The sequence below is a fragment of the Dendrobates tinctorius genome, unplaced genomic scaffold, assembly GCF_039654945.1.
Source record: "Dendrobates tinctorius isolate UK_male_01 unplaced genomic scaffold, ASM3965494v1 ptg000342l, whole genome shotgun sequence".
NCBI lineage: Eukaryota > Metazoa > Chordata > Amphibia > Anura > Dendrobatidae > Dendrobates > Dendrobates tinctorius.
The window spans coordinates 100,257-127,466 of record NW_027362008.1 but is presented as its reverse complement, the minus strand read 5'-3'; the positions used below and the strand labels follow the sequence as shown (position 1 = coordinate 127,466).

Sequence of the window (27,210 nt, the reverse complement as noted above, 5' to 3'; positions counted from 1 at the left end):
CTCGAGGCTGTTTGACAGCCGCAACACATGCAGGGATTTGACTGTCTATTAGGCAATCCCTGCATGTGTTTCGGCTGTCGAACAGCCTCGAGACATGCAGCCGCGGCGACTCGAGCTTAGTTTTCAAGCATGCTAAACTCTATTAGCACTAAAGCCTGCACAGATAATACCTTGTCCAAGCCATACTGATCAGACTGCTACACACAAAGCAGTAGTCCTCTTTGTCAGAGAACGGCGCTAAGTGAGGCTGGAAGGGGCGACGTCACATTTACTGAATATTGTCAAGATGTGACGTGCATCATACTTGTGCCTTGTGTCGCTCCTAATGATGACACCTTCAGACTTGTCTGTCTGCTACCTGCAGTACATCGATCCCATTCAGCCGGCATACATGGCACAATCCCTAGAGACACATTATGAAAACCAGAAGATATGTGGATTTAATCAGCTCCATGGGAAGGAGGATGCGCAGCCCCAACCTTGTTTATCGATATAGATCAATGCAAATATCTATGGTTTAGATGTCCCATGACACCTTAGTTATGTAGAAAGTTTCATCACTTCATATATATTTTAGTGACAATGTATTTCACATTTATACCTTTAGCCCAAACTTCTGATTGAGCCTTCGCATTTCATCATTTTGATTACATACTCTCTCTTTTATACAAGGTAGGTTATTTCATGCCGGTAAGATCCCCCACTATGGCTGCCGTTCTCGCATAGTTCAGCTTTCTATGTCATCCACTTGTTGTGTAACTGATTTTCATCGGATCAGTGATCTTGACATCCAAGTGCCGTTGACTCGGCGAGTTCAGATTCTTTGATATCTTTTCCTGCAATTCCTTTTTTTTCTTTTTTTGATGCCAGAGGAGATGGTGCACCAACGGGCAAAAGAGAAGCAGCCCATCCCAACACTTGGAATCCCAAGTCTTTCAACATACAAAGCAAGGACTGGCGTTCTGCATAAACAATAACACAACCAAAACCAGCGAGAACCGCACTGAATATGTCACAGGAATGGGACAGGATATTGTACTGTAGGGGAGAGATAGTGTATTTTTCTCTTAGTTTTTTTTCTCTCTGATGTGATATTTTTTTTTCCTGATATTTACCAAGATCTGATTGATGTATAAATCATGTTCTACATTCTGATCATTAATCTCAGCTCTTGTCTGTGTGAATTCTCTGATGTTTAACAAGACTCGATTTTTTGGAAAAGCATTTTGTACATAGTGAGCATGAATGCTGTTTTCTTTCGTGGGTTTTCTCGTGTGAACGGAGACTTGACCGACTTACAAGGCATTTTCCACACACAGAACATGAGAACGGCTTCTCTCCCGTGTGAATTCGATAATGTTCCTTAAGTTTGGTTATAGTAATAAAGCATTTCCCACATTCTATGCATGAATGCGGCTTCTCTCCCGTGTGAACTTTCTGGTGCATAATAAAACCTGATTTATATTTAAAACATTTCCCGCACTCTGAACAGGAATACGGCTTCTCTACTGTGTGAATTTTCTTATGTGAAAGAAGACATGACTGACTTCTAAAGTATTTTCCACATACAGAACATGGAAACGGCTTCTCTCCTGTGTGAATTCGAAAGTGTTCCTTAAGTTTGGTTTTAGTAATGAAGCATTTACCACATTCTATACATGAATGCGGCTTCTCTCCTTTGTGAACTCTCTGATGCATAATTAAACCAGATTTGAGTGTAAAACATTTCCCGCATTCTGAACATGAATACGGCTTCTCCCCGGTGTGACTTTTCTCATGTCTAATAAGACTTGCTTTATCGGAGAGACATTTCCCACATTCTAAACAGGAGTATGGCTTCTTCCCTATGTGAATTCTTCTGTGCTGTAAAAGTTCTGAGCTTTTTATAAGCTTTCCACCACATTGAACCCCTTTTCGACCCGTTACACTGGAAATGACAATCTGAGATTGATCTGAAGGTTCCTCAGGATTGGGTGGATCATAAGTCAGATCTGTACTGTAATGTCCGGAATTTGCGTAAAAGTTAATGAGATTTTCTTCTGTAGCGCGCTGCTTGATATCTTCATCTTCTACTTTATAGTTTAGTAACATGAAGTTTCCCGAGAAGTTCCGACTCAGATTTTCTGTTAAGATTACAAATACATTTTGTAAGTTTTTCACAGAAACAACTTTGCGCATACATTAAATAAATGTGACATATGGGATTCTTAATAATCATGAATCTGGACGATTGGAATATTTCAAAACAAAATCACCCCAAATCTGCAGCGACTGTCAGTGGCAGCAATGCTTCCTATTAAAGTGCCCCTGTCTGCAGGATTGTGCACAGTGACTGCAGGCAGTGTCAGGTCGGAGCAGTTATACTGATTACACCGATACCTGGTGATGAAATCCGTCTTGTGGTTGTTGTGGAATCTTTATGTGCAGTTTTCAGTTAATGATATGCTTGTGCTCCGCATCCCTATCCTGGTATGCATTTAATACAGGGTGCATCTTTCTCTCCCCGATACTTGGGACAATACTGGCAGCTACCTGTGCTAATCTTATAGTGTATGTCACTTACCTGTTTATTTGACATGTGATTTGCGTACAGCCATATGTGTCTATCCACCTAGGCCGGCTCTGGGCATATGTGTAACGAGTCACCTGGCAATTCGTTGTAATGTAATGGAATTAACTACCTGGTTTTCGACATTCAGGTTTTATGTGTTGTGCGCCTAGTTTTGGTCTTTAACCTCTTGCTATAACAGCGTATTAAAAATTATGTTTTCAGTCCCAATATCGCTATACCTACTCTTGTAGAAATGGAAACCCTGTCCCCCCTTCTTTTTAAAGTTTTTTGTAAAAAATCGTGATCCCCAGAGGGTGTTTTACCTTCCTCTGGATAAACACATTAGGGTGATCCTTTCAGCTTTAGACCTAATGAAACCTCTGAGTTCACTTTCTAAACTTATTACGTACCTGTGGTAACGCCTATTGGAGTTTCCTCTTTAGTGTCACTCACACACGGCTGATCCCCCCTCGTCATCGCTTCTTCTTCTGTCTCATCTTCCACTTTAATAATAATCAGATCTTCCCCCTGATATATCAGATGTAACAATAAATACAATAAAGGAGACCAAAAAAACAAGAAACCACCAAAATATATGACACCTATGACCGCAGGAGCAGAATTGCCCCATCTCCCCATATACAGATCCGGTACAGGGCTCAGCGCCGTCTACCTGATGATCCTCCGGGATGTTGTGATTCTCCTCTGGACAGTCCTGGGAATACAGAGGGCGGGGACATCTCTCTGGTGGATTTCTCCTCCTGGATCCATCTGTGGGAGACACAACCACATGACGAACTACACAAGCCCCTGTATATATCTATCTATACTGTGGCATGTAAAAGTTTGGACACCCCTGGTCAAAATTACTGTTACTGTGAACAGTAATGCAAGATGAAGATGAAATGATCTCTAAAAGGCCTAAAGTTACAAATGACATTTTTTTTTGCCTAAAATACAAAAGGAAAAGTCATTTTTTTTTACATTTTAAGAATTGAAAAATGAAAACGGGCCGATGCAAAACTTTGGTCACCCTTGGAAATTTCTGTGCTCAGATAACTTTGACCAAGGTTTCAGACCTTAATTGGTCTGTTAGGGTTATGACTTGTTCACTACCATCATTAGGAAAGGCCGAGTGATGCACATTTTCCAGCTTTATAAAAACCCAGCCTCCTCTGACCTTGTGTCAAAAAACAGCAGCCATGGGTTCTTCTAAGCAGCTGCCTGGCACTCTGAAAATTGTGGAGGCCACAAAGCAGGAGAAAGCTACATTCTGTACGAAGATAGCAAAGCGTTTTCAAGTTGCCCTTTCCTCAGGTCGAAATGTAATTAAGAAAAAGGAGCCAGGAGAGGTTTTCTTCTGATGACTCTTCCATGAAGGCCACATTTGTGCAGGTGCCTCTGAACAGTAGAACAATGTACCACAACTCCCAAGTCTGATAAATCTTTCCGAAGGTCTTCTGCAGTGAAGCAGCAGGTTCTGATTTGCCTGTCTAGCAATCCTATGAGCAGCTCTCATTGAAATTTTGTTTGGTCTTCCAGACCTTATCTTGACCTCCACTGTTCCTGGTAACTGATATTTCTTAATTACATTTCGAACTAAGGAAAGAGGAACTTGAAAATGATTTGCCATCTTACAGCCTTCTCCTGCTGTGTGGGTCTCCACCATGTTTATTTTCAGAGTGCTAGGCAGCTGCTTAGAAGAACCCATGGCTGCTGTTTTTGGCACAAGGTTAGAGGAGGCTGGGTTTTTATAAAGCTGGAAATGTGCATCACCTGGCCTTTCCTAATGATGATAGTGACCAAGCCACTAACAGGCTAATTAAGGTCTGAAAACCTTGGTGAAAGTTATCGGAGCACACAAATCTGTAAGGGTGCACAAACTTTTGAACAGCGCCATTTTCCTTTTTGTAATTTTTAGAAAGTAAAAAAATGACCTTTTTTTTTTTAACCTAAGATACAAATGAAATGTGTCACCTGTAACTTTAGGCCTTTTAGAGATCATTTCATCTACAACTTCCTAACTTTTCACAATAACAGTAATTTTGCCCAAACTTTTACATGCCACTGTAGGTGATGAGGCTTAAACCCATCATTTCTAGGTTTACATATCAGTGACAATATAAAATTGTGGCCTTCACCACCGGTACCGAGGTCTCGGGGGACTTACAGGCCTCCGCCCTAGAGTACAGGTGACAAGTGGCTTTCTGCGTTGTCAAAGTGCCCAACAATGTCTGTGTCCAAAGCACAAGAAAACATTTAAACGTGTAGCCGTGCCCTGCGAACCAAAACATGTGCCAATTCCTCATCCTAGCGCGATGACACACCTGCCATTATGCCACAACGGCACCATGAGAGATTGAGACTGAACCCTTCATGGACGAGAACCGCTGGGATCACTTTAAAGAGAATGAAACACCTATAGTCCGAGTAGGAACCAAACACAGGTCCGCCATTTTCCCTCTATCCTCGTCAGCCATAACATTACAGCCAGACCCAGGCGCGGTAACACAGATCATCTTCTCACTTTCACACCCGTAAGATGGAGGGACATCAGGCTACCTATGATCACTCCGATCTCAAGGGAGATGTGCTGGAAACAGGACTAAACAAGGAATGGTCAGGGGTGATATTGGGCCAGCGCACGTCTCCTGGGGACACCGCTCACAGGAGATCAGGAGCTTGTATACTTATTACCTGAGCTTCCCAATTAGGCCCAGAACCAGAGCAGTGATATCTCACACCCTCGAGGGGGCAGTTCTGTGTATTCCGGCAGTTATGGGACGTTTATACATACAAACACTGAGAAGTTATCTCCACCAGGAGCTACGACCTGCGCTAACTAGTCAGATCGCAGCATCTGTGATCGGGCGTCCGTCTCTATTCCACCTCTAGACCAGAGATCAAATATGATTTATTTCTTCTTACCAAGTTCAATGATCTATTTATGACCCAAGCTGGAGTAACAATAATGGCTCCGATGTCCCAGGTCTGACGTCTTAGGACAATCAGATTGTAACAGTTAACCCTTGTACATGCTGTTGTCAATTGTAACAACGGTACGTCAGGCGGTAAGAAACATGGTGGGCAACGGCTCACACATTTTACCGCCATGAAGAATCACTATGACGCAAGTCAGATACCTGTGGAGAAATCCAGTGTATGTAGTGCGAGTACGACTATGAGACCAGCGGAATGTCTCACCTGGTGGTGTAAGAGGCCGGAGCTCCTCCATCATCACGGCCTGGTACCGATCCTGGTGTCCTTCTAGATACTCCCACTCCTCCATGGAGAGATAGACAGCGACGTCCTGACACCTTATAGGAACCTGACAACAACGACACCGTCACCACCCAGAATCCTCCAGTATAATGTCCCAGCAGTCACCTCTCCGCTCATCACCCAGAATCCTCCAGTGCCGTATAATGTCCCAGCAGTCACCTCTCCGCTCATCACCCAGAATCCTCCAGTGCCGTCCCGTATAATGTCCCAGCAGTCACCTCTCAGCTCATCACCCAGAATCCTCCAGTGCTGTCCTGTATAATGTCCCAGCAGTCACCTCTCCGCTCATCACCCAGAATCCTCCAGTGCCGTCCCGTATAATGTCCCAGCAGTCACCTCTCCGCTAATCACCCAGAATCCTCCAGTGCTGTCCTGTATAATGTCCCAGCAGTCACCTCTCCGCTCATCACCCAGAATCCTCCAGTGCCGTCCTGTATAATGTCCCAGCAGTCACCTCTCCGCTAATCACCCAGAATCCTCCAGTGCTGTCCTGTATAATGTCCCAGCAGTCACCTCTCCGCTAATCACCCAGAATCCTCCAGTGCTGTCCTGTATAATGTCCCAGCAGTCACCTCTCCGCTAATCACCCAGAATCCTCCAGTGCTGTCCTGTATAATGTCCCAGCAGTCACCGCTCCGCTAATCACCCAGAATCCTCCAGTGCTGTCCTGTATAATGTCCCAGCAGTCACCTCTCCACTCATCACCCAGAATCCTCCAGTGCTGTCCTGTATAATGTCCCAGCAGTCACCTCTCCGCTAATCACCCAGAATCCTCCAGTGCCGTCCTGTATAATGTCCCAGCAGTCACCTCTCCGCTAATCACCCAGAATCCTCCAGTGCTGTCCTGTATAATGTCCCAGCAGTCACCGCTCCGCTAATCACCCAGAATCCTCCAGTGCTGTCCTGTATAATGTCCCAGCAGTCACCTCTCCGCTAATCACCCAGAATCCTCCAGTGCCGTCCTGTATAATGTCCCAGCAGTCACCTCTCCGCTCATCACCCAGAATCCTCCAGTGCCGTATAATGTCCCAGCAGTCACCTCTCCGCTCATCACCCAGAATCCTCCAGTGCCGTCCCGTATAATGTCCCAGCAGTCACCTCTCCGCTCATCACCCAGAATCCTCCAGTGCCGTCCTGTATAATGTCCAAGCAGTCGCCTCTCCACTCATCACCCAGAATCCTCCAGTGCCGTATAATGTCCCAGCAGTCACCTCTCCGCTCATCACCCAGAATCCTCCAGTGCCGTCCCGTATAATGTCTCAGCAGTCACCTCTCCGCTCATCACCCAGAATCCTCCAGTGCCGTCCCGTATAATGTCCCAGCAGTCACCTCTCCGCTCATCACCCAGAATCCTCCAGTGCCGTCCTGTATAATGTCCCAGCAGTCACCTCTCCTCTCATCACCCAGAATCCTCCAGTGCCGTCCTGTATAATGTCCCTGCAGTCACCTCTCCGCTCATCACCCAGAATCCTCCAGTGCCATCCCGTATAATGTCCCAGCAGTCACCTCTCCGCTCATCACCCAGAATCCTCCAGTGCCGTCCTGTATAATGTCCCTGCAGTCACCTCTCCGCTCATCACCCAGAATCCTCCAGTGCCGTCCTGTATAATGTCCCAGCAGTCACCTCTCCGCTCATCACCCAGAATCCTCCAGTGCCGTCCTGTATAATGTCCCTGCAGTCACCTCTCCGCTCATCACCCAGAATCCTCCAGTGCCATCCCGTATAATGTCCCAGCAGTCACCTCTCCGCTCATCACCCAGAATCCTCCAGTGCCGTCCTGTATAATGTCCCAGCAGTCACCTCTCCTCTCATCACCCAGAATCCTCCAGTGCCGTCCTGTATAATGTCCCAGCAGTCACCTCTCCGCTCATCACCCAGAATACTCCAGTGCCGTCCTGTATAATGTCCCAGCAGTCACCTCTCCTCTCATCATCCAGAATCCTCCAGTGCCGTCCTGTATAATGTCCCAGCAGTCACCTCTCCTCTCATCACCCAGAATCCTCCAGTGCCGTCCTGTATAATGTCCCAGCAGGCACCTCTCCGCTCATCACCCAGAATCCTCCAGTGCCGTCCTGTATAATGTCCCAGCAGTCACCTCTCCTCTCATCACCCAGAATCCTCCAGTACCGTCCTGTATAATGTCCCAGCAGTCACCTCTCCTCTCATCACCCAGAATCCTCCAGTGCCGTCCTGTATAATGTCCCAGCAGTCACCTCTCCGCTCATCACCCAGAATCCTCCAGTGCCGTCCTGTATAATGTCCCAGCAGTCACCTCTCCGCTCATCACCCAGAATCCTCCAGTGCCGTCCTGTATAATGTCCCAGCAGTCACCTCTCCGCTCATCACCCAGAATCCTCCAGTGCCGTCCGGTATAATGTCCCAGCAGTCACCTCTCCTCTCATCACCCAGAATCCTCCAGTGCTGTCCAGTATAATGTCCCAGCAGTCACCTCTCCGCTAATCACCCAGAATCCCCCAGTGCCATCCTGTATAATGTCCCAGCAGTCACCTCTCCGCTCATCACCCAGAATCCTCCAGTGCCGTCCTGTATAATGTCCCAGCAGTCACCTCTCCTCTCATCACCCAGAATCCTCCAGTGCCGTCCTGTATAATGTCCCAGCAGTCACCTCTCCGCTCATCACCCAGAATCCTCCAGTGCCCTCCTGTATAATGTCCCAGCAGTCACCTCTCCGCTCATCACCCAGAATCCTCGAGTGCCGTCCTGTATAATGTCCCAGCAGTCACCTCTCCTCTCATCACCCAGAATCCTCCAGTGCCGTCCTGTATAATGTCCCAGCAGTCACCTCTCCGCTCATCACCCAGAATCCTCGAGTGCCGTCCTGTATAATGTCCCAGCAGTCACCTCTCCTCTCATCACCCAGAATCCTCCAGTGCCGTCCTGTATAATGTCCCAGCAGGCACCTCTCCGCTCATCATCCAGAATCCTCCAGTGCCGTCCTGTATAATGTCCCAGCAGTCACCTCTCCTCTCATCACCCAGAATCCTCCAGTGCCGTCCTGTATAATGTCCCAGCAGGCACCTCTCCGCTCATCATCCAGAATCCTCCAGTGCCGTCCTGTATAATGTCCCAGCAGTCACCTCTCCGCTCATCACCCAGAATCCTCCAGTGCCGTCCTGTATAATGTCCCAGCAGTCTCCTCTCCGCTCATCACCCAGAATCCTCCAGTGCCGTCCTGTATAATGTCCCAGCAGTCACCTCTCCTCTCATCACCCAGAATCCTCCAGTGCCGTCCTGTATAATGTCCCAGCAGTCACCTCTCCTCTCATCACCCAGAATCCTCCAGTGCTGTCCAGTATAATGTCCCAGCAGTCACCTCTCCTCTCATCACCCAGAATCCTCCAGTGCCGTCCTGTATAATGTCCCAGCAGTCACCTCTCCGCTCATCACCCAGAATCCTTCAGTGCCGTCCTGTATAATGTCCCAGCAGTCACCTCTCCGCACATCACCCAGAATCCTCCAGTGCCGTCCTGTATAATGTCCCAGCAGTCACCTCTCCTCTCATCACCCAGAATCCTCCAGTGCCGTCCTGTATAATGTCCCAGCAGTCACCTCTCCTCTCATCACCAAGAATCCTCCAGTGCCGTCCTGTATAATGTCCCAGCAGTCTCCTCTCCTCTCATCACCCAGAATCCTCCAGTGCCGTCCTGTATAATGTCCCAGCAGTCACCTCTCCGCTCATCACCCAGAATCCTCCAGTGCCGTCCTGTATAATGTCCCAGCAGTCACCTCTCCGCTCATCACCCAGAATCCTCCAGTGCCGTCCTGTATAATGTCCCAGCAGTCACCTCTCCGCTCATCACTCAGAATCCTCCAGTGCCGTCCTGTATAATGTCCCAGCAGTCACCTCTCCGCTCATCACCCAGAATCCTCCAGTGCCGTCCTGTATAATGTCCCAGCAGTCACCTCTCCGCTCATCACCCAGAATCCTCCAGTACCGTCCTGTATAATGTCCCAGCAGTCACCTCTCCTCTCATCACCCAGAATCCTCCAGTGCCGTCCTGTATAATGTCCCAGCAGTCACCTCTCCGCTCATCACCCAGAATCCTCCAGTGCCGTCCTGTATAATGTCCCAGCAGTCACCTCTCCGCTCGTCACCCAGAATCCTCCAGTGCCGTCCTGTATAATGTCCCAGCAGTCACCTCTCCTCTCATCACCCAGAATCCTCCAGTGCCGTCCTGTATAATGTCCCAGCAGTCACCTCTCCGCTCATCACCCAGAATCCTCCAGTGCCGTCCGGTATAATGTCCCAGCAGTCACCTCTCCTCTCATCACCCAGAATCCTCCAGTGCTGTCCAGTATAATGTCCCAGCAGTCACCTCTCCGCTAATCACCCAGAATCCTCCAGTGCCCTCCTGTATAATGTCCCAGCAGTCACCTCTCCGCTCATCACCCAGAATCCTCCAGTGCCGTCCTGTATAATGTCCCAGCAGTCACCTCTCCTCTCATCACCCAGAATCCTCCAGTGCCGTCCTGTATAATGTCCCAGCAGTCACCTCTCCGCTCATCACCCAGAATCCTCCAGTGCCGTCCTGTATAATGTCCCAGCAGTCACCTCTCCGCTCATCACCCAGAATCCTCCAGTGCCGTCCTCTATAATGTCCCAGCAGTCACCTCTCCGCTAATCACCCAGAATCCTCCAGTGCCGTCCCGTATAATGTCCCAGCAGTCACCTCTCCGCTCATCACCCAGAATCCTCCAGTGCCGTCCTGTATAATGTCCCAGCAGTCTCCTCTCCGCTCATCACCCAGAATCCTCCAGTGCCGTCCTGTATAATGTCCCAGCAGTCACCTCTCCGCTCATCACCCAGAATCCTCCAGTGCCGTCCTGTATAATGTCCCAGCAGTCTCCTCTCCGCTCATCACCCAGAATCCTCCAGTGCCGTCCTGTATAATGTCCCAGCAGTCACCTCTCCGCTCATCACTCAGAATCCTCCAGTGCCGTCCTGTATAATGTCCCAGCAGTCACCTCTCCGCTAATCACCCAGAATCCTCCAGTGCCGTCCTGTATAAAGTCCCAGCAGTCACCTCTCCGCTCATCACCCAGAATCCTCCAGTGCCGTCCTGTATAATGTCCCAGCAGTCACCTCTCCGCTCATCACCCAGAATCCTCCAGTGCCGTCCTGTATAATGTCCCAGCAGTCACCTCTCCGCTCATCACCCAGAATCCTCCAGTGCCGTCCTGTATAATGTCCCAGCAGTCACCTCTCCGTTCATCACCCAGAATCCTCCAGTGCCGTCCTGTATAATGTCCCAGCAGTCACCTCTCCGCTCATCACCCAGAATCCTCCAGTGCCCTCCTGTATAATGTCCCAGCAGTCACCTCTCCGCTCATCACCCAGAATCCTCGAGTGCCGTCCTGTATAATGTCCCAGCAGTCACCTCTCCTCTCATCACCCAGAATCCTCCAGTGCCGTCCTGTATAATGTCCCAGCAGTCACCTCTCCGCTCATCACCCAGAATCCTCCAGTGCCCTCCTGTATAATGTCCCAGCAGTCACCTCTCCGCTCATCACCCAGAATCCTCCAGTGCCGTCCTGTATAATGTCCCAGCAGTCACCTCTCCGCTAATCACCCAGAAACCTCCAGTGCCGTCCTGTATAATGTCCCAGCAGTCACCTCTCCGCTCATCACCCAGAATCCTCCAGTGCCGTCCTGTATAATGTCCCAGCAGTCACCTCTCCGTTCATCACCCAGAATCCTCCAGTGCCGTCCTGTATAATGTCCCAGCAGTCACCTCTCCGCTCATCACCCAGAATCCTCCAGTGCCCTCCTGTATAATGTCCCAGCAGTCACCTCTCCGCTCATCACCCAGAATCCTCGAGTGCCGTCCTGTATAATGTCCCAGCAGTCACCTCTCCTCTCATCACCCAGAATCCTCCAGTGCCGTCCTGTATAATGTCCCAGCAGTCACCTCTCCGCTCATCACCCAGAATCCTCCAGTGCCCTCCTGTATAATGTCCCAGCAGTCACCTCTCCGCTCATCACCCAGAATCCTCCAGTGCCGTCCTGTATAATGTCCCAGCAGTCACCTCTCCGCTCATCACCCAGAATCCCCCAGTGCCGTCCTGTATAATGTCCCAGCAGTCACCTCTCCGCTCATCACCCAGAATCCCCCAGTGCCGTCCTGTATAATGTCCCAGCAGTCACCTCTCCGCTCATCACCCAGAATCCTCCAGTGCCCTCCTGTATAATGTCCCAGCAGTCACCTCTCCGCTCATCACCCAGAATCCCCCAGTGCCCTCCTGTATAATGTCCCAGCAGTCACCTCTCCGCTCATCACCCAGAATCCCCCAGTGCCTTCCTGTATAATGTCCCAGCAGTCACCTCTCCGCTCATCACCCAGAATCCTCCAGTGCCCTCCTGCATAATGTCCCAGCAGTCACCTCTCCGCTCATCACCCAGAATCCTCCAGTGCCATCCTGTATAATGTCCCAGCAGTCACCTCTCCCCTCATCACCCAGAATCCTCCAGTGCCCTCCTGTATAATGTCCCAGCAGTCACCTCTCCGCTCATCACCCAGAATCCTCCAGTGTCATCCTGTATAATGTCCCAGCAGTCACCTCTCCGCTCATCACTCAGAATCCTCCAGTGCCGTCCTGTATAATGTCCCAGCAGTCTCCTCTCCCCTCATCACCCAGAATCCTCCAGTGCCCTCCTGTATAATGTCCCAGCAGTCACCTCTCCGCTCATCACCCAGAATCCTCCAGTGTCATCCTGTATAATGTCCCAGCAGTCACCTCTCCCCTCATCACCCAGAATCCTCCAGTGCCCTCCTGTATAATGTCCCAGCAGTCACCTCTCCGCTCATCACCCAGAATCCTCCAGTGCCGTCCTGTATAATGTCCCAGCAGTCACCTCTCCGCTAATCACCCAGAATCCTCCAGTGCCGTCCTGTATAATGTCCCAGCAGTCACCTCTCTGCTCATCACCCAGAATCCTCCAGTGCCGTCCTGTATAATGTCCCAGCAGTCACCTCTCCTCTCATCACCCAGAATCCTCCAGTGCCGTCCTGTATAATGTCCCAGCAGTCACCTCTCCGCTCATCACCCAGAATCCTCCAGTGCCGTCCTGTATAATGTCCCAGCAGTCACCTCTCCGTTCATCACCCAGAATCCTCCAGTGCCGTCCTGTATAATGTCCCAGCAGTCACCTCTCCGCTCATCACCCAGAATCCTCCAGTGCCCTCCTGTATAATGTCCCAGCAGTCACCTCTCCGCTCATCACCCAGAATCCTCGAGTGCCGTCCTGTATAATGTCCCAGCAGTCACCTCTCCTCTCATCACCCAGAATCCTCCAGTGCCGTCCTGTATAATGTCCCAGCAGTCACCTCTCCGCTCATCACCCAGAATCCTCCAGTGCCCTCCTGTATAATGTCCCAGCAGTCACCTCTCCGCTCATCACCCAGAATCCTCCAGTGCCGTCCTGTATAATGTCCCAGCAGTCACCTCTCCGCTCATCACCCAGAATCCTCCAGTGCCCTCCTGTATAATGTCCCAGCAGTCACCTCTCCGCTCATCACCCAGAATCCTCCAGTGCCGTCCTGTATAATGTCCCAGCAGTCTCCTCTCCGCTCATCACCCAGAATCCCCCAGTGCCGTCCTGTATAATGTCCCAGCAGTCACCTCTCCGCTCATCACCCAGAATCCTCCAGTGCCCTCCTGTATAATGTCCCAGCAGTCACCTCTCCGCTCATCACCCAGAATCCCCCAGTGCCCTCCTGTATAATGTCCCAGCAGTCACCTCTCCGCTCATCACCCAGAATCCCCCAGTGCCGTCCTGCATAATGTCCCAGCAGTCACCTCTCCGCTCATCACCCAGAATCCTCCAGTGCCCTCCTGCATAATGTCCCAGCAGTCACCTCTCCGCTCATCACCCAGAATCCTCCAGTGCCATCCTGTATAATGTCCCAGCAGTCACCTCTCCCCTCATCACCCAGAATCCTCCAGTGCCCTCCTGTATAATGTCCCAGCAGTCACCTCTCCGCTCATCACCCAGAATCCTCCAGTGCCGTCCTGTATGTCCCAGCAGTCACCTCTCCGCTCATCACCCAGAATCCCCCAGTGCCGTCCTGTATAATGTCCCAGCAGTCACCTCTCCGCTCATCACCCAGAATCCTCCAGTGCCCTCCTGCATAATGTCCCAGCAGTCACCTCTCCGCTCATCACCCAGAATCCTCCAGTGCCGTCCTGTATAATGTCCCAGCAGTCACCTCTCCGCTCATCACCCAGAATCCTCCAGTGCCCTCCTGTATAATGTCCCAGCAGTCACCTCTCCCCTCATCACCCAGAATCCTCCAGTGCCGTCCTGTATAATGTCCCAGCAGTCACCTCTCCGCTCATCACTCAGAATCCTCCAGTGCCATCCTGTATAATGTCCCAGCAGTCACCTCTCCCCTCATCACCCAGAATCCTCCAGTGCCCTCCTGTATAATGTCCCAGCAGTCACCTCTCCGCTCATCACCCAGAATCCCCCAGTGCCGTCCTGTATAATGTCCCAGCAGTCACCTCTCCGCTCATCACCCAGAATCCTCCAGTGCCCTCCTGTATAATGTCCCAGCAGTCACCTCTCCGCTCATCACCCAGAATCCCCCAGTGCCCTCCTGTATAATGTCCCAGCAGTCACCTCTCCGCTCATCACCCAGAATCCCCCAGTGCCTTCCTGTATAATGTCCCAGCAGTCACCTCTCCGCTCATCACCCAGAATCCTCCAGTGCCCTCCTGTATAATGTCCCAGCAGTCACCTCTCCCCTCATCACCCAGAATCCTCCAGTGCCCTCCTGTATAATGTCCCAGCAGTCACCTCTCCGCTCATCACCCAGAATCCTCCAGTGTCATCCTGTATAATGTCCCAGCAGTCACCTCTCCGCTCATCACTCAGAATCCTCCAGTGCCGTCCTGTATAATGTCCCAGCAGTCTCCTCTCCCCTCATCACCCAGAATCCTCCAGTGCCCTCCTGTATAATGTCCCAGCAGTCACCTCTCCGCTCATCACCCAGAATCCTCCAGTGTCATCCTGTATAATGTCCCAGCAGTCACCTCTCCGCTCATCACTCAGAATCCTCCAGTGCCGTCCTGTATAATGTCCCAGCAGTCACCTCTCCCCTCATCACCCAGAATCCTCCAGTGCCCTCCTGTATAATGTCCCAGCAGTCACCTCTCCGCTCATCACCCAGAATCCTCCAGTGCCATCCTGTATAATGTCCCAGCAGTCACCTCTCCGCTAATCACCCAGAATCCTCCAGTGCCGTCCTGTATAATGTCCCAGCAGTCACCTCTCTGCTCATCACCCAGAATCCTCCAGTGCCGTCCTGTATAATGTCCCAGCAGTCACCTCTCCTCTCATCACCCAGAATCCTCCAGTGCCCTCCTGTATAATGTCCCAGCAGTCACCTCTCCGCTCATCACCCAGAATCCTCGAGTGCCGTCCTGTATAATGTCCCAGCAGTCACCTCTCCTCTCATCACCCAGAATCCTCCAGTGCCGTCCTGTATAATGTCCCAGCAGTCACCTCTCCGCTCATCACCCAGAATCCTCCAGTGCCCTCCTGTATAATGTCCCAGCAGTCACCTCTCCGCTCATCACCCAGAATCCTCCAGTGCCGTCCTGTATAATGTCCCAGCAGTCACCTCTCCGCTCATCACCCAGAATCCTCCAGTGCCCTCCTGTATAATGTCCCAGCAGTCACCTCTCCGCTCATCACCCAGAATCCTCCAGTGCCCTCCTGTATAATGTCCCAGCAGTCACCTCTCCGCTCATCACCCAGAATCCTCGAGTGCCGTCCTGTATAATGTCCCAGCAGTCACCTCTCCTCTCATCACCCAGAATCCTCCAGTGCCGTCCTGTATAATGTCCCAGCAGTCACCTCTCCGCTCATCACCCAGAATCCTCCAGTGCCCTCCTGTATAATGTCCCAGCAGTCACCTCTCCGCTCATCACCCAGAATCCTCCAGTGCCGTCCTGTATAATGTCCCAGCAGTCACCTCTCCGCTCATCACCCAGAATCCTCCAGTGCCCTCCTGTATAATGTCCCAGCAGTCACCTCTCCGCTCATCACCCAGAATCCTCCAGTGCCGTCCTGTATAATGTCCCAGCAGTCTCCTCTCCGCTCATCACCCAGAATCCCCCAGTGCCGTCCTGTATAATGTCCCAGCAGTCACCTCTCCGCTCATCACCCAGAATCCTCCAGTGCCCTCCTGTATAATGTCCCAGCAGTCACCTCTCCGCTCATCACCCAGAATCCCCCAGTGCCCTCCTGTATAATGTCCCAGCAGTCACCTCTCCGCTCATCACCCAGAATCCCCCAGTGCCGTCCTGTATAATGTCCCAGCAGTCACCTCTCCGCTCATCACCCAGAATCCTCCAGTGCCCTCCTGCATAATGTCCCAGCAGTCACCTCTCCGCTCATCACCCAGAATCCTCCAGTGCCATCCTGTATAATGTCCCAGCAGTCACCTCTCCCCTCATCACCCAGAATCCTCCAGTGCCCTCCTGTATAATGTCCCAGCAGTCACCTCTCCGCTCATCACCCAGAATCCTCCAGTGCCGTCCTGTATAATGTCCCAGCAGTCACCTCTCCGCTCATCACCCAGAATCCCCCAGTGCCGTCCTGTATAATGTCCCAGCAGTCACCTCTCCGCTCATCACCCAGAATCCTCCAGTGCCCTCCTGCATAATGTCCCAGCAGTCACCTCTCCGCTCATCACCCAGAATCCTCCAGTGCCATCCTGTATAATGTCCCAGCAGTCACCTCTCCCCTCATCACCCAGAATCCTCCAGTGCCGTCCTGTATAATGTCCCAGCAGTCACCTCTCCGCTCATCACCCAGAATCCTCCAGTGCCATCCTGTATAATGTCCCAGCAGTCACCTCTCCCCTCATCACCCAGAATCCTCCAGTGCCCTCCTGTATAATGTCCCAGCAGTCACCTCTCCGCTCATCACCCAGAATCCTCCAGTGTCATCCTGTATAATGTCCCAGCAGTCACCTCTCCGCTCATCACCCAGAATCCTCCAGTGCCCTCCTGCATAATGTCCCAGCAGTCACCTCTCCGCACATCACCCAGAATCCTCCAGTGCCATCCTGTATAATGTCCCAGCAGTCACCTCTCCCCTCATCACCCAGAATCCTCCAGTGCCCTCCTGTATAATGTCCCAGCAGTCACCTCTCCGCTCATCACCCAGAATCCTCCAGTGTCATCCTGTATAATGTCCCAGCAGTCACCTCTCCGCTCATCACCCAGAATCCTCCAGTGCCGTCCTGTATAATGTCCCAGCAGTCACCTCTCCTATCATCACCCAGAATCCTCCAGTGCCATCCTGTATAATGTCCCAGCAGTCACCTCTCCGCTCATCACCCAGAATCCTCCAGTGTCATCCTGTATAATGTCCCAGCAGTCACCTCTCCGCTCATCACCCAGAATCCTCCAGTGCCATCCTGTATAATGTCCCAGCAGTCACCTCTCCCCTCATCACCCAGAATCCTCCAGTGCCCTCCTGTATAATGTCCCAGCAGTCACCTCTCCGCTCATCACCCAGAATCCTCCAGTGTCATCCTGTATAATGTCCCAGCAGTCACCTCTCCGCTCATTACCCAGAATCCTCCAGTGCCGTCCTGTATAATGTCCCAGCAGTCACCTCTCCTATCATCACCCAGAATCCTCCAGTGCCATCCTGTATAATGTCCCAGCAGTCACCTCTCCGCTCATCACGCAGAATCCTCCAGTGCCGTCCTGTATAATGTCCCAGCAGTCACCTCTCCGCTCATCACCCAGAATCCTCCAGTGCCGTCCTGTATAATGTCCCAGCAGTCACCTCTCCTATCATCACCCAGAATCCTCCAGTGCCATCCTGTATAATGTCCCAGCAGTCACCTCTCCGCTCATCACGCAGAATCCTCCAGTGCCGTCCTGTATAATGTCCCAGCAGTCACCTCTCCGCTCATCACCCAGAATCCTCCAGTGCCGTCCTGTATAATGTCCCAGCAGTCACCTCTCCGCTCATCACCCAGAATCCTCCAGTGCCGTCCTGTATAATGTCCCAGCAGTCACCTCTCCTATCATCACCCAGAATCCTCCAGTGCCGTCCTGTATAATGTCCCAGCAGTCACCTCTCCGCTCATCACCCAGAATCCTCCAGTGTCATCCTGTATAATGTCCCAGCAGTCACCTCTCCGCTCATCACCCAGAATCCTCCAGTGCCGTCCTGTATAATGTCCCAGCAGTCACCTCTCCGCTCATCTCCCAGAATCCTCCAGTGCCATCCTGTATAATGTCCCAGCAGTCACCTCTCCCCTCATCACCCAGAATCCTCCAGTGCCCTCCTGTATAATGTCCCAGCAGTCACCTCTCCGCTCATCACCCAGAATCCTCCAGTGCCATCCTGTATAATGTCCCAGCAGTCACCTCTCCCCTCATCACCCAGAATCCTCCAGTGCCCTCCTGTATAATGTCCCAGCAGTCACCTCTCCGCTCATCACCCAGAATCCTCCAGTGTCGTCCTGTATAATGTCCCAGCAGTCACCTCTCCGCTCATCACCCAGAATCCTCCAGTGTCATCCTGTATAATGTCCCAGCAGTCACCTCTCCGCTCATCACCCAGAATCCTCCAGTGCCGTCCTGTATAATGTCCCAGCAGTCACCTCTCCGCTCATCACCCAGAATCCTCCAGTGCCCTCCTGTATAATGTCCCAGCAGTCACCTCTCCGCTCATCACGCAGAATCCTCCAGTGCTGTCCTGTATAATGTCCCAGCAGTCACCTCTCCGCTCATCACCCAGAATCCTCCAGTGCCGTCCTGTATAATGTCCCAGCAGTCACCTCTCCTATCATCACCCAGAATCCTCCAGTGCCGTCCTGTATAATGTCCCAGCAGTCACCTCTCCTATCATCACCCAGAATCCTCCAGTGCCATCCTGTATAATGTCCCAGCAGTCACCTCTCCGCTCATCACCCAGAATCCTCCAGTGTCATCCTGTATAATGTCCCAGCAGTCACCTCTCCGCTCATCACCCAGAATCCTCCAGTGCCATCCTGTATAATGTCCCAGCAGTCACCTCTCCCCTCATCACCCAGAATCCTCCAGTGCCGTCCTGTATAATGTCCCAGCAGTCACCTCTCCGCTCATCACCCAGAATCCTCCAGTGTCATCCTGTATAATGTCCCAGCAGTCACCTCTCCTATCATCACCCAGAATCCTCCAGTGCCGTCCTGTATAATGTCCCAGCAGTCACCTCTCCGCTCATCACGCAGAATCCTCCAGTGCCGTCCTGTATAATGTCCCAGCAGTCACCTCTCCGCTCATCACCCAGAATCCTCCAGTGCCGTCCTGTATAATGTCCCAGCAGTCACCTCTCCGCTCATCACCCAGAATCCTCCAGTGCCGTCCTGTATAATGTCCCAGCAGTCACCTCTCCGCTCATCACCCAGAATCCTCCAGTGTCATCCTGTATAATGTCCCAGCAGTCACCTCTCCGCTCATCACCCAGAATCCTCCAGTGCCGTCCTGTATAATGTCCCAGCAGTCACCTCTCCGCTCATCTCCCAGAATCCTCCAGTGCCATCCTGTATAATGTCCCAGCAGTCACCTCTCCTCTCATCACCCAGAATCCTCCAGTGCTGTCCTGTATAATGTCCCAGCAGTCACCTCTCCGCTCATCACCCAGAATCCTCCAGTGCCATCCTGTATAATGTCCCAGCAGTCACCTCTCCCCTCATCACCCAGAATCCTCCAGTGCCCTCCTGTATAATGTCCCAGCAGTCACCTCTCCGCTCATCACCCAGAATCCTCCAGTGTCGTCCTGTATAATGTCCCAGCAGTCACCTCTCCGCTCATCACCCAGAATCCTCCAGTGCCCTCCTGTATAATGTCCCAGCAGTCACCTCTCCGCTCATCACCCAGAATCCTCCAGTGCCCTCCTGTATAATGTCCCAGCAGTCACCTCTCCGCTCATCACTCAGAATCCTCCAGTGCCGTCCTGTATAATGTCCCAGCAGTCTCCTCTCCGCTCATCACCCAGAATCCTCCAGTGCCGTCCTGTATAATGTCCCAGCAGTCACCTCTCCGCTCATCACCCAGAATCCTCCAGTGCCCTCCTGTATAATGTCCCAGCAGTCACCTCTCCGCTCATCACCCAGAATCCTCCAGTGTCATCCTGTATAATGTCCCAGCAGTCACCTCTCCCCTCATCACCCAGAATCCTCCAGTGCCGTCCTGTATAATGTCCCAGCAGTCACCTCTCCTCTCATCACCCAGAATCCTCCAGTGCCCTCCTGTATAATGTCCCAGCAGTCACCTCTCCGCTCATCACCCAGAATCCTCCAGTGTCGTCCTGTATAATGTCCCAGCAGTCACCTCTCCGCTCATCACCCAGAATCCTCCAGTGTCATCCTGTATAATGTCCCAGCAGTCACCTCTCCGCTCATCACCCAGAATCCTCCAGTGCCATCCTGTATAATGTCCCAGCAGTCACCTCTCCGCTCATCACCCAGAATCCTCCAGTGCCCTCCTGTATAATGTCCCAGCAGTCACCTCTCCGCTCATCACCCAGAATCCTCCAGTGTCGTCCTGTATAATGTCCCAGCAGTCACCTCTCCGCTCATCTCCCAGAATCCTCCAGTGCCATCCTGTATAATGTCCCAGCAGTCACCTCTCCGCTCATCACCCAGAATCCTCCAGTGCCCTCCTGTATAATGTCCCAGCAGTCACCTCTCCGCTCATCACCCAGAATCCTCCAGTGTCATCCTGTATAATGTCCCAGCAGTCACCTCTCCGCTCATCACCCAGAATCCTCCAGTGCCGTCCTGTATAATGTCCCAGCAGTCACCTCTCCTCTCATCACCCAGAATCCTCCAGTGCCGTCCTGTATAATGTCCCAGCAGTCACCTCTCCTCTCATCACTCAGAATCCTCCAGTGCCGTCCTGTATAATGTCCCAGCAGTCACCTCTCCACTCATCACCCAGAATCCTCCAGTGCCGTCCTGTATAATGTCCCAGCAGTCACCTCTCCGCTCATCACCCAGAATCCTCGAGTGCCGTCCTGTATAATGTCCCAGCAGTCACCTCTCCTCTCATCACCCAGAATCCTCCAGTGCCGTCCTGTATAATGTCCCAGCAGTCACCTCTCCGCTCATCACCCAGAATCCTCCAGTGCCCTCCTGTATAATGTCCCAGCAGTCACCTCTCCGCTCATCACCCAGAATCCTCCAGTGCCGTCCTGTATAATGTCCCAGCAGTCACCTCTCCGCTCATCACCCAGAATCCCCCAGTGCCCTCCTGTATAATGTCCCAGCAGTCACCTCTCCGCTCATCACCCAGAATCCCCCAGTGCCCTCCTGTATAATGTCCCAGCAGTCACCTCTCCGCTCATCACTCAGAATCCTCCAGTGCCCTCCTGTATAATGTCCCAGCAGTCTCCTCTCCGCTCATCACCCAGAATCCCCCAGTGCCCTCCTGTATAATGTCCCAGCAGTCACCTCTCCGCTCATCACTCAGAATCCTCCAGTGCCGTCCTGTATAATGTCCCAGCAGTCACCTCTCCGCTCATCACCCAGAATCCCCCAGTGCCCTCCTGTATAATGTCCCAGCAGTCACCTCTCCGCTCATCACCCAGAATCCCCCAGTGCCCTCCTGTATAATGTCCCAGCAGTCACCTCTCCGCTCATCACCCAGAATCCCCCAGTGCCGTCCTGTATAATGTCCCAGCAGTCACCTCTCCGCTCATCACTCAGAATCCTCCAGTGCCCTCCTGTATAATGTCCCAGCAGTCACCTCTCCGCTCATCACCCAGAATCCTCCAGTGCCGTCCTGTATAATGTCCCAGCAGTCACCTCTCCGCTCATCACCCAGAATCCTCCAGTGCCGTCCTGTATAATGTCCCAGCAGTCACCTCTCCGCTCATCACCCAGAATCCTCCAGTGCCCTCCTGTATAATGTCCCAGCAGTCTCCTCTCCGCTCATCACCCAGAATCCCCCAGTGCCCTCCTGTATAATGTCCCAGCAGTCACCTCTCCGCTCATCACCCAGAATCCTCCAGTGCCATCCTGTATAATGTCCCAGCAGTCACCTCTCCCCTCATCACCCAGAATCCTCCAGTGCCCTCCTGTATAATGTCCCAGCAGTCACCTCTCCGCTCATCACCCAGAATCCTCCAGTGTCATCCTGTATAATGTCCCAGCAGTCACCTCTCCGCTCATCACTCAGAATCCTCCAGTGCCGTCCTGTATAATGTCCCAGCAGTCACCTCTCCCCTCATCACCCAGAATCCTCCAGTGCCCTCCTGTATAATGTCCGAGCAGTCACCTCTCCGCTCATCACCCAGAATCCTCCAGTGTCATCCTGTATAATGTCCCAGCAGTCACCTCTCCGCTCATCACTCAGAATCCTCCAGTGCCCTCCTGTATAATGTCCCAGCAGTCACCTCTCCGCTCATCACCCAGAATCCTCCAGTGCCGTCCTGTATAATGTCCCAGCAGTCACCTCTCCGCTCATCACCCAGAATCCTCCAGTGCCGTCCTGTATAATGTCCCAGCAGTCACCTCTCCGCTCATCATCCAGAATCCTCCAGTGCCGTCCTGTATAATGTCCCAGCAGTCACCTCTCCGCTCATCACCCAGAATCCTCCAGTACCGTCCAGTATAATGTCCCAGCAGTCACCTCTCCGCTCATCACCCAGAATCCTCCAGTGCCGTCCTGTATAATGTCCCAGCAGTCACCTCTTCGCTCATCACCCAGAATCCTCCAGTGCCGTCCTGTATAATGTCCCAGCAGTCACCTCTCCGCTCATCACACAGAATCCTCCAGTGCCGTCCTGTATAATGTCCCAGCAGTCACCTCTCCGCTCATCACCCAGAATCCTCCAGTACCGTCCAGTATAATGTCCCAGCAGTCACCTCTCCGCTCATCACCCAGAATCCTCCAGTGCCATCCTGTATAATGTCCCAGCAGTCACCTCTCCCCTCATCACCCAGAATCCTCCAGTGCCGTCCTGTATAATGTCCCAGCAGTCACCTCTCCGCTCATCACCCAGAATCCTCCAGTGTCATCCTGTATAATGTCCCAGCAGTCACCTCTCCCCTCATCACCCAGAATCCTCCAGTGCCGTCCAGTATAATGTCCCAGCAGTCACCTCTCCGCTCATCACCCAGAATCCTCCAGTGCCGTCCTGTATAATGTCCCAGCAGTCACCTCTCCGCTCATCACCCAGAATCCTCCAGTACCGTCCAGTATAATGTCCCAGCAGTCACCTCTCCGCTCATCACCCAGAATCCTCCAGTGCCATCCTGTATAATGTCCCAGCAGTCACCTCTCCCCTCATCACCCAGAATCCTCCAGTGCCGTCCTGTATAATGTCCCAGCAGTCACCTCTCCGCTCATCACCCAGAATCCTCCAGTACCGTCCAGTATAATGTCCCAGCAGTCACCTCTCCGCTCATCACCCAGAATCCTCCAGTGCCATCCTGTATAATGTCCCAGCGGTCACCTCTCCGCTCATCACCCAGAATCCTCCAGTGCTGTCCTGTATAATGTCCCAGCAGTCACCTCTCCGCTCATCACCCAAAATCCTCCAGTGCCATCCTGTATAATGTCCCAGCAGTCACCTCTCCCCTCATCACCCAGAATCCTCCAGTGCCATCCTGTATAATGTCCCAGCAGTCACCTCTCCGCTCATCACCCAGAATCCTCCAGTGTCATCCTGTATAATGTCCCAGCAGTCACCTCTCCGCTCATCACCCAGAATCCTCCAGTGTCATCCTGTATAATGTCCCAGCAGTCACCTCTCCGCTCATCACCCAGAATCCTCCAGTGCCGTCCTGTATAATGTCCCAGCAGTCTCCTCTCCGCTCATCACCCAGAATCCTCCAGTGTCATCCTGTATAATGTCCCAGCAGTCACCTCTCCGCTCATGACCCAGAATCCTCCAGTCCCTAATAATGTCCCAGCAGTCACCTCTCCTCTCATCACCCAGAATCCTCCAGTGCCATCCTGTATAATGTCCCAGCAGTCACCTCTCCGCTCATCACCCAGAATCCTCCAGTCCCTAATAATGTCCCAGCAGTCACCTCTCCTCTCATCACCCAGAATCCTCCAGTGCCGTCCTGTATAATGTCCCAGCAGTCACCTCTCCGCTCATCACCCAGAATCCTCCAGTGCCGTCCTGTATAATGTCCCAGCAGTCACCTCTCCGCTCATCACCCAGAATCCTCCAGTGCCGTCCTGTATAAAGTCCCAGCAGTCACCTCTCCGCTCATCACCCAGAATTCTCCATTGCCGTCCTGTATAATGTCCCAGCAGTCACCTCTCCGCTCATCACCCAGAATTCTCCAGTGCCGTCCTGTATAATGTCCCAGCAGTCACCTCTCCGCTCATCACCCAGAATCCTCCAGTGCCCTCCTGTATAATGTCCCAGCAGTCACCTCTCCGCTCATCACCCAGAATTCTCCAGTGCCGTCCTGTATAATGTCCCAGCAGTCACCTCTCCGCTCATCACCCAGAATCCTCCAGTGCCCTCCTGTATAATGTCCCAGCAGTCACCTCTCCGCTCATCACCCAGAATTCTCCAGTGCCGTCCTGTATAATGTCCCAGCAGTCACCTCTCCGCTCATCACCCAGAATCCTCCAGTGCCCTCCTGTATAATGTCCCAGCAGTCACCTCTCCGCTCATCACCCAGAATTCTCCAGTGCCGTCCTGTATAATGTCCCAGCAGTCACCTCTCCGCTCATCACCCAGAATCCTCCAGTGCCCTCCTGTATAATGTCCCAGCAGTCACCTCTCCGCTCATCACCCAGAATTCTCCAGTGCCGTCCTGTATAATGTCCCAGCAGTCACCTCTCCGCTCATCACCCAGAATCCTCCAGTGCCCTCCTGTATAATGTCCCAGCAGTCACCTCTCCGCTCATCACCCAGAATTCTCCAGTGCCGTCCTGTATAATGTCCCAGCAGTCACCTCTCCGCTCATCACCCAGAATCCTCCAGTGCCCTCCTGTATAATGTCCCAGCAGTCACCTCTCCGCTCATCACCCAGAATTCTCCAGTGCCGTCCTGTATAATGTCCCAGCAGTCACCTCTCCGCTCATCACCCAGAATCCTCCAGTGCCCTCCTGTATAATGTCCCAGCAGTCACCTCTCCGCTCATCACCCAGAATCCTCCAGTGCCGTCCTGTATAATGTCCCAGCAGTCACCTCTACCCTCATCACCCAGAATCCTCCAGTGCCCTCCTGTATAATGTCCCAGCAGTCACCTCTCCGCTCATCACTCAGAATCCTCCAGTGCCGTCCTGTATAATGTCCCAACAGTCACCTCTCCGCTCATCACCCAGAATCCTCCAGTGCCATCCTGTATAATGTCCCAGCAGTCACCTCTACCCTCATCACCCAGAATCCTCCAGTGCCCTCCTGTATAATGTCCCAGCAGTCACCTCTCCTCTCATCACCCAGAATCCTCCAGTGCCGTCCTATATAATGTCCCAGCAGTCACCTCTCCGCTCATCACCCAGAATCCTCCAGTGCCCTCCAGTATAATGTCCCAGCAGTCACCTCTCCGCTCATCACCCAGAATCCTCCAGTGCCGTCCTGTATAATGTCCCAGCAGTCACCTCTCCGCTCATCACCCAGAATCCTCCAGTGCCGTCCTGTATAATGTCCCAGCAGTCACCTCTCCTCTCATCACCCAGAATCCTCCAGTGCCCTTCTGTATAATGTCCCAGCAGTCACCTCTCCGCTCATCACCCAGAATCCTCCAGTGCCCTCCTGTATAATGTCCCAGCAGTCACCTCTCCGCTCATCACCCAGAATCCTCCAGTGCCCTCCTGTATAATGTCCCAGCAGTCACCTCTCCGCTCATCACCCAGAATCCTCCAGTGCCGTCCTGTATAATGTCCCAGCAGTCACCTCTCTGCTCATCACCCAGAATCCTCCAGTGCCGTCCTGTATAATGTCCCAGCAGTCACCTCTCCGCTCATCACCCAGAATCCTCCAGTGCCGTCCTGTATAATGTCCCAGCAGTCACCTCTCCGCTCATCACCCAGAATCCTCCAGTGCCGTCCTGTATAATGTCCCAGCAGTCACCTCTCTGCTCATCACCCAGAATCCTCCAGTGCCGTCCTGTATAATGTCCCAGCAGTCACCTCTCCGCTCATCACCCAGAATCCTCCAGTGTCGTCCTGTATAATGCCCCAGCAGTCACCTCTCCGCTCATCACCCAGAATCCTCCAGTGTCGTCCTGTATAATGTCCCAGCAGTCACCTCTCCGCTCATCACCCAGAATCCTCCAGTGCCGTCCTGTATAATGTCCCAGCAGTCTCCTCTCCGCTCATCACCCAGAATCCTCCAGTCCCGTATAATGTCCCAGCAGTCACCTCTCCGCTCATCACCCAGAATCCTCCAGTGCCGTCCTGTATAATGTCCCAGCAGTCACCTCTCCGCTCATCACCCAGAATCCTCCAGTGTCGTCCTGTATAATGTCCCAGCAGTCACCTCTCCACTCATCACCCAGAATCCTCCAGTGCCGTCCTGTATAATGTCCCAGCAGTCACCTCTCCTCTCATCACCCAGAATCCTCCAGTGCCGTCCTGTATAATGTCCCAGCAGTCACCTCTCCGCTCATCACCCAGAATCCTCCAGTGTCGTCCTGTATAATGTCCCAGCAGTCTACTCTCCGCTCATCACCCAGAATCCTCCAGTCCCGTATAATGTCCCAGCAGTCACCTCTCCTCTCATCACCCAGAATCCTCCAGTGTCGTCCTGTATAATGTCCCAGCAGTCTCCTCTCCGCTCATCACCCAGAATCCTCCAGTCCCGTATAATGTCCCAGCAGTCACCTCTCCGCTCATCACCCAGAATCCTCCAGTCCCGTATAATGTCCCAGCAGTCACCTCTCCACTCATCACCCAGAATCCTCCAGTGCCGTCCTGTATAATGTCCCAGCAGTCTCCTCTCCGCTCATCACCCAGAATCCTCCAGTCCCGTATAATGTCCCAGCAGTCACCTCTCCACTCATCACCCAGAATCCTCCAGTGTCGTCCTGTATAATGTCCCAGCAGTCTCCTCTCCGCTCATCACCCAGAATCCTCCAGTCCCGTATAATGTCCCAGCAGTCACCTCTCCGCTCATCACCCAGAATCCCCCAGTGCCGTCCTGTATAATGTCCCAGCAGTCACCTCTCCGCTCATCACCCAGAATCCTCCAGTGTCGTCCTGTATAATGTCCCAGCAGTCACCTCTCCGCTCATCACCCAGAATCCTCCAGTGTCGTCCTGTATAATGTCCCAGCAGTCACCTCTCCTCTCATCACCCAGAATCCTCCAGTGCTCTCCTGTATAATGTCCCAGCAGTCACCTCTCCGCTCATCACCCAGAATCCTCCAGTG

The 27,210-nt window shown here is 52.4% G+C and overlaps 1 protein-coding gene across 1 annotated transcript in view; it reads right to left on the bottom strand.

The window, feature by feature from the left end:
- Positions 1 to 569: 569 nt before the first annotated feature.
- LOC141074941 (uncharacterized) overlaps positions 570 to 27,210 on the bottom strand; it is a 31,243-nt gene continuing 4,602 nt past the window's right edge. The window contains exons 4-7 of the mRNA XM_073562269.1: positions 5,756 to 5,879; positions 3,225 to 3,322; positions 2,962 to 3,079; positions 570 to 2,123 (exon numbers count right to left, since the gene is read on the bottom strand). Coding sequence (XP_073418370.1) covers positions 1,165 to 2,123; positions 2,962 to 3,079; positions 3,225 to 3,322; positions 5,756 to 5,879 — 1,299 coding nt within the window. The 3' untranslated portion in view covers positions 570 to 1,164. The remainder of the gene's footprint in view (positions 2,124 to 2,961; positions 3,080 to 3,224; positions 3,323 to 5,755; positions 5,880 to 27,210) is intronic.